Source organism: Amphiprion ocellaris, chromosome 17 (assembly GCF_022539595.1).
Source record: "Amphiprion ocellaris isolate individual 3 ecotype Okinawa chromosome 17, ASM2253959v1, whole genome shotgun sequence".
Taxonomy (NCBI): Eukaryota; Metazoa; Chordata; class Actinopteri; family Pomacentridae; genus Amphiprion; species Amphiprion ocellaris.
Window position 1 is genome coordinate 11,820,049 of NC_072782.1, and position 12,225 is coordinate 11,832,273.

The 12,225-nt window shown below is 40.3% G+C and overlaps 1 protein-coding gene across 2 annotated transcripts in view; it reads right to left on the reverse strand.

The window, feature by feature from the left end:
- The window catches only part of dym (dymeclin), a 60,197-nt gene that overhangs the window by 33,432 nt on the left and 14,540 nt on the right, over positions 1–12,225 (reverse strand). For both annotated transcript variants that reach the window (XM_035955222.2, XM_023285585.3), the window contains exons 8-13: positions 11,730–11,866; positions 3,387–3,572; positions 3,078–3,256; positions 1,750–1,875; positions 1,492–1,605; positions 1,260–1,354 (exon numbers count right to left, since the gene is read on the reverse strand). In XM_035955222.2, the coding sequence (XP_035811115.1) occupies positions 1,260–1,354; positions 1,492–1,605; positions 1,750–1,875; positions 3,078–3,256; positions 3,387–3,572; positions 11,730–11,866 (837 nt within the window). The remainder of the gene's footprint in view (positions 1–1,259; positions 1,355–1,491; positions 1,606–1,749; positions 1,876–3,077; positions 3,257–3,386; positions 3,573–11,729; positions 11,867–12,225) is intronic.

A 12,225-nucleotide genomic window follows, 5' to 3' on the forward strand; every position in this document is an offset into this window, starting at 1 on the left:
CATGTGCACATTCACAGACAGTGTTCCTCTTTGACTCAAAACAACAGAGTCACAGATATGGAGAGAGACACAGGCAGCAAGATAAGAGGATCCTTGAATGTGCGTGAATGTGTGCATGTCTTCAGGGAAGGAAACATTTCTTCCCGTGTGTCTGGAGTTAACAAACAGACATAAAAGACTCGATGTCCGTGTGTGTGTGTGTGTGTGTGGTTTGGACCTTGTCCTCTTCTTCCGTCTCCTCATGAGCCAAACCCTTCTCCTCATGTTACATAATGTTCTTGTCTGCAGAGACACACTACGCTCTCAATACTTTTTTCTTAGTCTCCTCTGCTGCAGCTGTTGTCAGGTTCCCATAACAATAAATATTTTGTGCTGATTCAAGATGAATCATTAAAACGAATGAGTGTGTTTGTGTATGAATTAGAATTTCCATCCTTTCCACCCATTCTGGCTTCTCTTACAGCCTCACAGAGTCACTGTTCCAAGGTCTGTCGCTTACATGCAGCAGCAACTGAAAAAATTGAATACATAGTCATATGCACTATCTATGCTATTGAGTTTGGTGCAGAACAAAACAACAGTGCCGCAAAGCACACCGCTTTGTAGTCATTTGCTTAACTTTTGACAGACTTATTCACACTGTCAAACAGAGAGGTAGAAAATTGGAGCACAGTATGAGGTTGGCATGGGTGAGCGATGTGACAATAGCAACAGACAACACTCTCTGCAATGCCATTTATATTGTTACAGTGCTGGTAGTTATTTACTTAACATTCCTTAGTGTGCATTACTGAAGGCACTGCAAAGCAAAGAGCGAGGCTGTTTTGAAGCAATGTTCTATTCTTCTTTGCCTTTTTGTATCATTGTGAAGAAATATTTTTATTTGCCTGGCATATATTTCATTGAATGAGCCAAATACATTCATTTCTGTGTTATTTTATCCCATCTCAATTTGTTATACCAACTAGGAGTCATAGACAGCCAAAAATAAGAAAGGTCAAAATCCAGATTTGAATTTAAAACGCTACGGATACCATTTTCAAATGTCGCACACAATAAAAATAGACTTGGCCATTCAGCCTAGTATTTGACTTGACCCTCTCGTTGCCACAGAATACGTTTACAAGAACAAGATGAGTGCTGGGATAGGTCACAGAGAATGAATGGATAAAAAAACTGAAATGTCATTTAACATATTCTATCAGCCTTTGTTCTGCTCCATTTGCGTTGCCATTTGTACACCTACAGCACATCCTCACCTGATGATGCGCTGGGCAGCATACTGGTGGAGACATCGGAACTGGGCTGACATGTTGGCAAGTGCAGCAAGACAGTTGGTGTGTAGGTACTTATCCTAGATAGAATACACACAACAATGATGTTACCATTTAACTGCAAATTACTGTTAATTTACTCTTGAAAGCTCTATCGTGACAAATGCAGAAATTATTGGAAGAGGACAAATTGTGTGCACGACGGTGTTCCTTTTACCCTTGTCCGGGTCATGTTGAACTGAATGGTGCGGATGACCACCAGGATGAGCAAACTGCCGAGTGATATCTCCGTCAATGACCTCTCCGTATACCACGAGATGTTCTTCAATACCTGTGCAAAAGAGAGCGAGATGGGCAGAAATGTGACATGCCTGTCAAAAACATCAGGAATACTTCAATTCATTCCAACGACTGCAAATAATGCACTAGCAATAGCAGAGATGTGAAGCGTGTAATAATATGTGTGACTACCTACCACCTCGTGAATGGAGCGATTGAAGGCATCATCCTCTGTGAGTATGAGGAGAATAATGAGGGCCATGTAGACATGATGAGAATTTCTTTCCTCTACGTGGTAAAGGATCTCGAGGATGGGCAACACCTAAAAAGCACAGTGGGAGAGCAGGAAAAAGGCCTGAGCATGTATGTAGGTTGAACTCACTGAATCCTTGCTACAAAACTTCAGATTTCATATAGATTTTGCCATGACCACGTTAGATATGTGCACACAATCCACCACTACTGCAGAATCTCCTGTTGTTTCTATTTGGGGAAGCAAAACCAGAAGTTGAGAGGAACTGATACGAAATGCTGGTAGTTTATTATCACAAATTAACCACTCTCTTTCTAAAAGCATGGTGCGAGAGGCGGCACACCTAAAAACACAAAGGGACAGACTGCAGTTGTGCAATAGATGCCACTAAAGAGCTTTTTCTCTACAAAACCAATTTCAAAAAGGCATAATTTCTTCTATTTATGGAAGGCAGAAAGTAGAACAGATGGTGAAAGTGATTGGGTAAAGACACAGCAACCAAAAGATCAAATTCTCAGACTCATCATCAGGGTGGAAGCAGTTAGCTGTTGGCATGGTGAGCAATGAATGCACACAGTAGCAGCGTAAGCTCATTATGCTGACGTGCAGAGATGCTTTATTGTTCAGCAGAGAAAGTGGCTAGACTCATTAGTTTCCCCCCTGCTTAATAATCTCAGTCTAGATCTGTTAATGATGATATTTTATTGAAGCTATAAATAAGGAGTAACACAGAAAGGTCAAAGAGAGAATTTAATAGCATGACAGTTTAGACTGAGATTATAAATTAAGATTGTTTCCTGCACATGCTTGGGAATTGTCACAAGTATAGTCATACTATAGTATACTATAGTCATTACTTTCATTGCTGTTCCCACTTCCATGTCCCTTCCAATAAGACCACGTTATGTGAAAGAATGTCTACCATTTTCATATGCAATTCCATCTGACATGCTGAGCTAAAGATTGATTTTCATTCACTAAATGCCTTAGTACATTCATTCTGCTGTAAGGAATAACTGGCACTGTCCCACATGGACAGAAAAGCCCCAGCTGCTACTGCATACATCTTGCCTGTTTACTGAGCCATGGCATTGGTCCTAGATGAAACAATTTCATGGCCGTATCCAAGTGTGCATGGAAGAACTGTATAATGTGTTTTATTAAGCATTTCCCAAACACACTTTGATTGATTTCTAACACTGTTTTTCTTTGCTGAAAAAGTTCAGACAGGAAAAATGAAAGCGGAGTCTCGTCATTCCCGTCCTACCCACCAGATTGTCCATGTCAGTTCTCGACAGCATGTATGTCCTCATGTTGGCATTCTGGTGAAGCAGGGTGTACAGTAGTAGCGTGGCTTGGTCAGAGCGTTGCTGCTCACACAGAGCTGTGTACAGACTGTTGAAATTGATCTGGAAAGTGTGAGGTTGCTCCACAGGCAGCGATGATGTGTCTACATGGTCAAGGGTAAATATTAGCAGGGTTACTATCACATTTCAACTTGCCCTCTTATACACGTCAGACATACAAACAACTGTCTCAAATACGAGTAGCACAAAAAATGAACACTACATCTACTGTACCTTGTGTGTTTCTGAAACAAGTAATAGCCTGGCGGTAGGGGTTGGGCCAGTCAGGCCCATCTGTCAGATTGGCTAGTACCAGCAGTAACAGAAGGCTCTGATTGGACAAAGGTAAGGGGTTGTGCTCCTGGTCTACCCCGGCTTTGCTGCCAGCTCCACCCAATGTAAAGACACTCCACAGACCACCTGCAGAGCGAGACACACAAGTTGGACACAGATAAAAATACAAATACACAGAAAAAATCTTATGCTTCTTTCCAACAGTTTTCTTAAACCTGCAACAACAAATAAGTTGTTAATACATCAGTGGTAACAAAAAGTATTTATACAGTTAAACTATCAGCCATGAGGTTCATGAGTGTATTTCAGTAACATGAAACAAATGGGTATTTGACGCATAGAATAATATGATTGGTTTCAAACAAGAGACTTCCACTATAAAACAATCACTCAGATTACTCCTAGAGAGTTCATGGATTGAAGCTCCTACAAATGTTACAAATGCAGTATGTAGACAAATCCTCAAACTTAGTGGAACCTGCCCATCATTAATGTGAACTGCACCTGCATTACTTCATATGAAGGGTAACTGACTTTATACATCCCATATAAATTATCTAGATTATTCATTAAGAGCAATGGCGAAAATGGCAAAGACAAGTGAACTCAGCTCAGAAAAAATGGAGATCACTGTACTATAACCTAAACCATCCATCCACCGCAGTTGGGCAGATTTTTAAATGGCCACACGGGCAAACCCAGAAATACCAAAGCAGACTGGACTGCATAAAATAACCATAAAATTAAGAAAAACAGGTTTGAAGCAGAAGCAAGGATAGCTTCAGAGAAAATGATCAAACACCTCAATTCACTGACCATTCGAAGTGGAATTAACGAGTGTAAGGACGGAGGGAAAAAGATATGGCAGAAACTGTTCATAAGCTCAAAGAATACATCAACCAGGATTAAATGTACAAAAGAACATGCAGAATAACACAGCAGCTCTTAGACATTTTCAGATAAATCCAACCTACAAGGATCTGATGGTAGAATTCTATGTGAAGAACGCCAGGAGAAGAATTTCAACCAGACAGCACTGAGAGTACAGTAAAGCATGGAGGTGGGAACAGTCTGGGGGCTGCCAGCCGCCTGCTGAAATATCGTGCTCAGAGGAAAATCAAAGCCTTAGAATTGCCCTTCCAGAGAACTGACCTAAATCCCATACAGCGCCTATGGTATGCCATGGAGGAAGAAACATCAGCTTGTCAATGTTCTATGTGGGTGAACTGAAACCTTTGCTGTCTGAAGCATGGTGGAAACTTTCACCGCAGCTATTACAGAAACTGGCTGATTCCATGCCCAGATGCTACCAAGCAGTTCTGCATACTAAAGAATAGCAGGCTAAAATGCTGAAACATTGTAACAAAGATCTTTAATGAAGAGTTGTGCGAATATTTTCTGTTTATTTTGAACTAGATATGTATTGTTTGATCATTTACAATACAATATTTTGCTCCTGTGCTAAGTCTCTTTAAAGAAATCCTATTGGCTTTGTATTGATTACAATAAATACCTTCTGGGAAGACTGTAACATCATTTTTTAGGTTGCTATATGGAACCTGTGAGCAAACAGTTGCTTATTAACACATCCTGCATTTGTAGAGGATCACTGTATTCATTTGGATATATATTTTTGTCAATCTGACAACTGCAAATCCAATATTTGCTCTCTTTTAGCTCTGTTTTTGGTCTCCATCAACTCCCAAAAGACATCTGTGACTTTCTCTCTGCTTTTCTTGCTACTTAGTCATGAACTTTATCTGCTTTTTGTCACAAAACAGGTAGTGTACAGTGGGTTTTAAGAGCTGTATTGCTAAACGCAGGATCTAGTTGGTGCAGAAACTGATGCTGTGAAAGCAGTAAGCGTGAATGTGAACAGAAAGCTGCAAGCCTGACAGCTAAACAATGATTTGAATCTGACTGTATATCTCCATAAAGACAAGTTATGAGAGACTCCTTTCACATTGTCAATCACCTCAGTACAGTGAAAGGTTTCAAGAATGGATTGACAACTGCAGCTTTCCTAACAGATGGGTAACTAAGGAGGCTTCCATTCAGAAGAACAGTTAGTTTATGTCAATATTTCTATAGAAAGCACTAAAGTATTCTCACAAATGGCAGCTCTTAAGCCATATAACTGATTTACACTTGACTAGGAAATGAGTTGCAAAAGAGTATGTGCAGTCACACTGATGTAATCAAGGCCAAAGTGGGCACAATGGAGTTACGCACAATGGTTTGCAGTACCTGAAATTTGAAACAACATAGACGGCGCCACTGAACAAAGAGAAACTGGAACTACTGGCTAACCGGAGTGGGGTTAGTTTTTTTTCCTGTTGGGGGACGTGAGACTGAGCGAGATGAGAGAATTTCTTACAGCGCCACTGAGGTGCTGGCGCTTTCAGGCATCACGAGAAGCATGAACACCAAGGTACACAGATGACAGTCTCTGGCTCCTGCACGTCTAGCCAGACAAAACGCACAAACCAAGCACCAGTGAGAGGCAGTGTGCTGTAGGGCTTTAAGCTACTGACTTCATCGAGAAGACAAGTAGACATGTTGCCATCCAGAGGTGAAGGTTGGAAGAACAGATCAAATCTCTGGCTGAATTTACATATTCCCTCCTTGATGGAAGAATAATGTTAAAAAGCCATTGTGATCCCTGTTATGAAACCTGTTTATTTGGTTACTGACCCTGAAAGGAAAAATCGAAGTGAACAGATGTTAGTTTATGACATTAAAAGGGTGATATGCTTCATGTACACCAGCATCCTACGTTATTAAAACCTTAACTCAGGGAGAAAATGACAGGTGACATCCTAGTGTTTCGTGCTTATGCATGGTGAAATAAAGGCTGTTTAAATACTCTTCCTTCCTGTTCCCTTGATGTTTATATGTTGGTTTGCCTCTAAATTCACTAATGGCTCGCAAAGAGCTACTCCAACATTTGTTTGTATGAATGTGTATGCAATTCCAGTGAGGAGGGGAAAGAATTTGTTTATATCTGGGCGAAAGGATATCAACAAAGAGCTTTCACAACAAAAAGAAAACCCCAAGAGAGAAATGACATAATCTGACTGGTCAGTCTGTCTCTGTCTCTCTCTCCACACACACAACAATCTTCTTTCTTTCTACAGACCAGCAAGAGAAGTTGAGTGTGAGAGAAAACAAGATCTGGTGAGAGAGGGCCAAGTTGTGACGGAGCCCCGTTCATCTCATCACTGGCACCAGAGTGACTGGCCCGGCGATGTCAGGGAGCCCGGTCTGGCAGCCACATTTCCTGCACTCTCACACACACACACACACACACACACATTCACAGAGCCCTATTTTACCTTAGTGGGCGCTGTTTGTTATCCATCTGGCTTGGTTCCCTGTGCCTGTCTGCCTGCCCACCACATAAACCCAATAATGCCACACTGCTTAGGCTGCTCGGGCCCTGGCCAGCCGCCCAGTGGAAAAAGAGGAGGAGGACATGACGAGGAGGAAGGGGAAAGTGAGGAAAAGAGAAGGTCACACACTGACACAGAGGCTGGCATGCTGAAATCAGAATGTGGGCTTCAGGCTTGAGAGGCTTCGAAGGCACCCTACTATGAGAGACACAACATATCTGCACCTGAAAAATCTTACTTTACTTGTAGTATGAGCCTGGAGTTGATTTTTTCAGTAGATGCATTTAAAAATGCATTCAATGTGCTTAAAAGCAGACTAAATTACAGCAAGTTTCTGCAACAGAACACGAGCTGTTAACTAAGCCTTGGCTTTAGGACAGAAAGCCATGATGTCCAAATTGTAGGATTACATAATGACCATCACCATCCCAGACATTACTGTGGGCACAAAGTCATTTTCTGTATTCAAATGAAAATATTAAGCAGGCTATAAACCGTCTCTGCTAAATCCACATCTGCTGGATGACATCTACTCGACAAAGCTCTGACCTCTTATCAAATCTCACTTCATCAAACATAAGGGCAGATCAGCATATTGAAATCAGAATATTTCCAAGGGCTATCACCAAATCATGGAGCGGCACTGTTCTCATCAAGGTAAATTGTGTCACAAAATATCATTATAAATTAAGTACTGTGTTGTTACAGAGACGCTCTGACTAACTAATCATATTCTCCAGGTGTAAGAGAACATCCCAACATCACGTACAATTTTTTAAACATACTGTTTAGCCCTAAAATGTGGTCCAGTGATGCACTTACTGCTGAGGTAGCAGACTAGTAGTTAGAAAACTGGGAAAATATTATCACTTAACTTTCTTTAAACAATACTGCAGCTCTTCTTTTTCTGGTCTTAATTAAGCTGACATGTACTTCTTAATATTTCAACAAAGCACTTTTTCTGTTGCAGTAATTCCAATCATACAACTGTGCTACTAACATAGCTGAAGCTGGAAATGATTTCACACAGTTACAGCTGAGAACATTGCAGACAGAGATGGGGATGGCTGGTGAACAGAGACAGACACGATGTGCTACTTACTTATTTAACTTGCATAACAGCGAATGAAATACAACATCAGGGCTTTAGGCCAATGCTTTGGACGAGCACGCAGATACATGCACGCAGAGACGTTTGCCAAAACTGTGATGATTATCCAAAAAAAATGCAAGTCGAGAAACACGCTGTCCAGACAAATAAATAAACACACTGTTCTGATAAAGTCACACAAATATAAAAAAGCTCCAAGCACTTTTATCCAAATCCAATCCAGAATCCTTCTAACATAAACACACACAGCATATGAGAACATTCCAAAGACTTCTTTTTGAGTTATTATAATCCTAATAAAAAGTTACAAATCCTTTACCACTATAACACCCAAATGACAGCAGTCCCCAGCGAAGACTGTAAATATAACATTTTATGGTAAGTGTGCTATACTAATATTGTCCTAATACACACACATGTAGACACAACACACTGTCTGTGTTTGTAGGGCTGTAACTAACTGATTATTAAGAGTGTAGATTGCAGTTAATCAGAGTTCCTGCAGGACTCCTTCAGAGCTCCTCTGTACGTCAGAGATGTGGAACATGAGCAGTGCACAGGAATGACCTTTATGTGTGTCTGTTGACACACATAAAACCTTCAGACCAACAGCTCAATTATTACTGTATGTGTGAGTGAGAGACACGGTTCAACATTTTCATTAGAGGCAGTTTGAAACCTCCTTTAGCCATGACTGTGGCACTGCTCTAAAGATGGCAATGTTGGTCGGTTGTCACAGCACTTTGATCCAGACTGTTCGATTGATAGGCCATTATGACATTGGCATTTTTGTCTTTTAGTGAAATATCTCAGCAACTATTGATCGACTGCCTTGAAAATTTGTGCATGTATGTCCACTAAGATGTAATACTGTTGCTGATCCGGAACTGCTCAAGTGGCACAATACAAAGTTCCATATTTGAATTTGCACAGTACTTTGGCTGACTAAGTACCTGCTAAACTAGTGATATTCCCATCAGCCTCAGCACATTTTTCCAGTCAAAATAACAGTGATAAGGTGTTAAGAACAGAGGAGAGGAGAGGTGAGGAAACCAAAAACTTCACAGTTGCCAGTCTGGGTGATAATCCTCCTTGAAGATGCTTTCAGGAGGAGACATCCTACCCCTCAGACATCAAAATGACTGGGAAACTGCAGCTCATTTATTGTACAGATGTGTATGCATGAGTTTGTCTATATGCCACTGGCATCAGGAAAAGTAATTTCTTAATAAATGTATAAAGTAATGCAATGTCCTATCTTGTCCGGAGCACTGTGTATGGATTTAATATGTATATTGTATTGGAACTGTATACTGTATATGCACCTTTTGACCATTTTAAATTAAGGAGGAATGCTAAATGTATCTAATGCATATTTCTACAGTCCCAGACATACATTGGCATCCATTCACTTCTCTCCAACATTGGAATAAATTACTGCACCAATGTTGTTGAATTTCTCACAGTGAACATCAACTCTTTGTTACAGTCACATTGTCATTGTTTGGTTAAAGACTGTTCTTTGAAGTCTGCACTGCATCACTCCACAACAATAATGAAACTTTGACAAATGTCAATACAGACTTTGCATGCAGCAACACAGCTTACACAATTCAAACATGTTTCAAGATCTTCTTATACTGCTGCACAGTCATAAACTTGGCAGTGCTCCAGTGACCTAGTATTGTATTTTCATGAAGTTGGGAGACTCACAAAAGATAGAAAAGAAGAAAGGAATAATGCAAATTGAAGCAGAAGGTGGAATCCTGACTTTAATATCTCCAAAATGCTGGATGTTACATTTTTCATAGTAGCTTCTTTTTGTCAGAATTGGTGATAAATCATCAGTTTGCAACACTGACTGTTCTAAAAAATACTTAAACATTGTGTGGTGATATTCTGACTTTTCCTCAACAATATGGTTGCTTATTGTAGCTTTGAGTGAACTGTGTCCACATTTATCAGATGCATTGCCATGACATTTGGTACAAACCTTCACGGCACCTGCACCATCATCAGGTTATAATTTAAGTTTGTCCAGTAATTTGATTTATGACCAAAGGAACAGCATTCCCATCAGTCTCAGTTTTAATTTATGGCACTTAGTGAAGTTTAACATGCTGACATGATCGAGAAAACCTGTTCAACCTGAATGCTAGCATGCAACTTAAAGCACCATTATGGCTCAAGACTCTTAGTCTCCTTTAATCGCCACGGCCAAGCTTGATGACATCATCACGCATTATTTTCACAGCTTTCAAAAAGCTCCTCTATGGCAACTGACGACATTATGCAATTGCATTTGCAGGCTGTGCAGCACAAACCACAAGCAATAAACTGACTTTAAGTATGAAGCTGACGTAGCTCTACTTTAGCCTAACATTTGCTCATGCTACAAAGTTAAAGGAATTTATCTGATATTTGCTGTTACTAGAGAACAACACCCATTTGTTGTGTTTTCTGTGAACCCCAAATGCCTGAATGCATTGGAGACAGAGAGACCGAGAAAGAAAACAAGTGTTGTTTCTGAGCTCTGAGTATAAGAGCGCTTGTGTCTTTGTTGGTCTGCGCGTGTGTGTATAAGGGAGGCGGCTGCAGACAGACAGGCTCTAGGGGATTACAGAAGAGGACAGGGCACCATAACTCATCGAGCCGATCACTGGCCACAGACAGACAGGCTGGGTTCAATGGTGATGGCTCACTGATAGGAATCTGCCACCAACAACCGACAAAGAGCATTTATCTGTGGGGGGAAACCCAGCCCTATTCTCACACTCAAACAAACATGCATTCAACGCACACATACACACAGCACGTTACCAATTTAATACACAAAAAGCACTCTGTTCATTTTTGATTCATCATTTTCATCCGTGCTGCCATGGCTGTTAGCGTGGCTCACAAAGCCATTTCACAGATTAGTCATGTTTCTCTCATTTTTCAGCCAAAGAGAGAAACCAAAAGACCTGACATTTTTATGTATACAACTTATTTTTGTTGGAGTTAAATGTCATTCTTCTAATTCATGAGAATATTTCAATTCTCCAGTTTAATTTTGGTGTGAGATTTGTGGCGACATCACTTGAATAAAGTGCAAAATGTGTGAGCAACACGAGTGGTCATGTTGACCAAGAAGGAAACTGCCTGTTTCCAGTCGGGTTTACAAGAAGTTAAGAAAGAGCATATATTCATACGACACAATGTGATGCTTTTCACATTTTTCCCTTGGGAAATACTTCATTTCTCCATGTCTGCAGGGCACGGAGAAACCATACAAATGAAACAATCTGATAAAGAAACAGATCACTTTGGATGAGCTGCTCACCAATTACGTCCACACCAAGGCTATAAAATGTGACACGGCATCTTGAGGAGATGCCGTGCCTGCTTTGTTTTAGACGGTCACGAGTTTGGAAGGAAAACACGAATGTGACTGCATCTAAAATGTTCATTACAGTCATCAGATGCAATAACAAACTGGTGAAAATTCAACCAGGATGTAACTTTGCAAAGGTTTTTATGAATGTACAAGGTAGTTTCAGCAACCATTTAAATTTCAACTTAAATTTCAAAATTTCCACAAGAAATAAAGCCAGAAATGAAGACTAGAGATCTGTCTACTTGTCTTTCTTGGTAGCAACTAGGCTGTTGAGGAAAATGTTATCTGAATCAGTAATTGCTCAAAATTATTATCTAGCTTGCAACAAAAGAGGATTTTCATTTTATTTCTTTCTGCTTGTCTTTACTTTTGTTTTTATGTGCGAGTGTGCGTTCTCGTACTTGCCACCCCTGATGCCAGACCATAAAGCAAGCCACCTTCAGCTTTTGGCTCAAAAATGTGGGTTGCAGGAGGACACTTCTCCTGCCTGATAAAGTTGTAGAGTAGGGTCTTCACCAGCCGACTGGTTAAACACAAACTGGGGAAAAGAGAGGCAAATGGGTTTAAGAAGCAAGCTGGAAATATACTTCAGTACATAATTATCACAATCTAGAAAAATATAGTAATTTTACGATATAATCAGCGACAAAGGGTTCAGGGTTAGCTTTCTTTGCTTTCTTTCACATTCCGTGTTTAGCCTCTACCTTAGTAGCATGATGTCAAACTGGCTTACGACTGTGCTGAATGGAGATGTAAATTCTTAGAAAACAGCCTTGTAGTTGATTTTTTGCAGCTTATCTAAATTCTTTACAATAAGGTCAGTCAATGTTACAGCTGCATTGTCCGTATGATTTCATTTTTGTGCAAAGTGTTGACCCAAAATGTTTTCATCAAAGC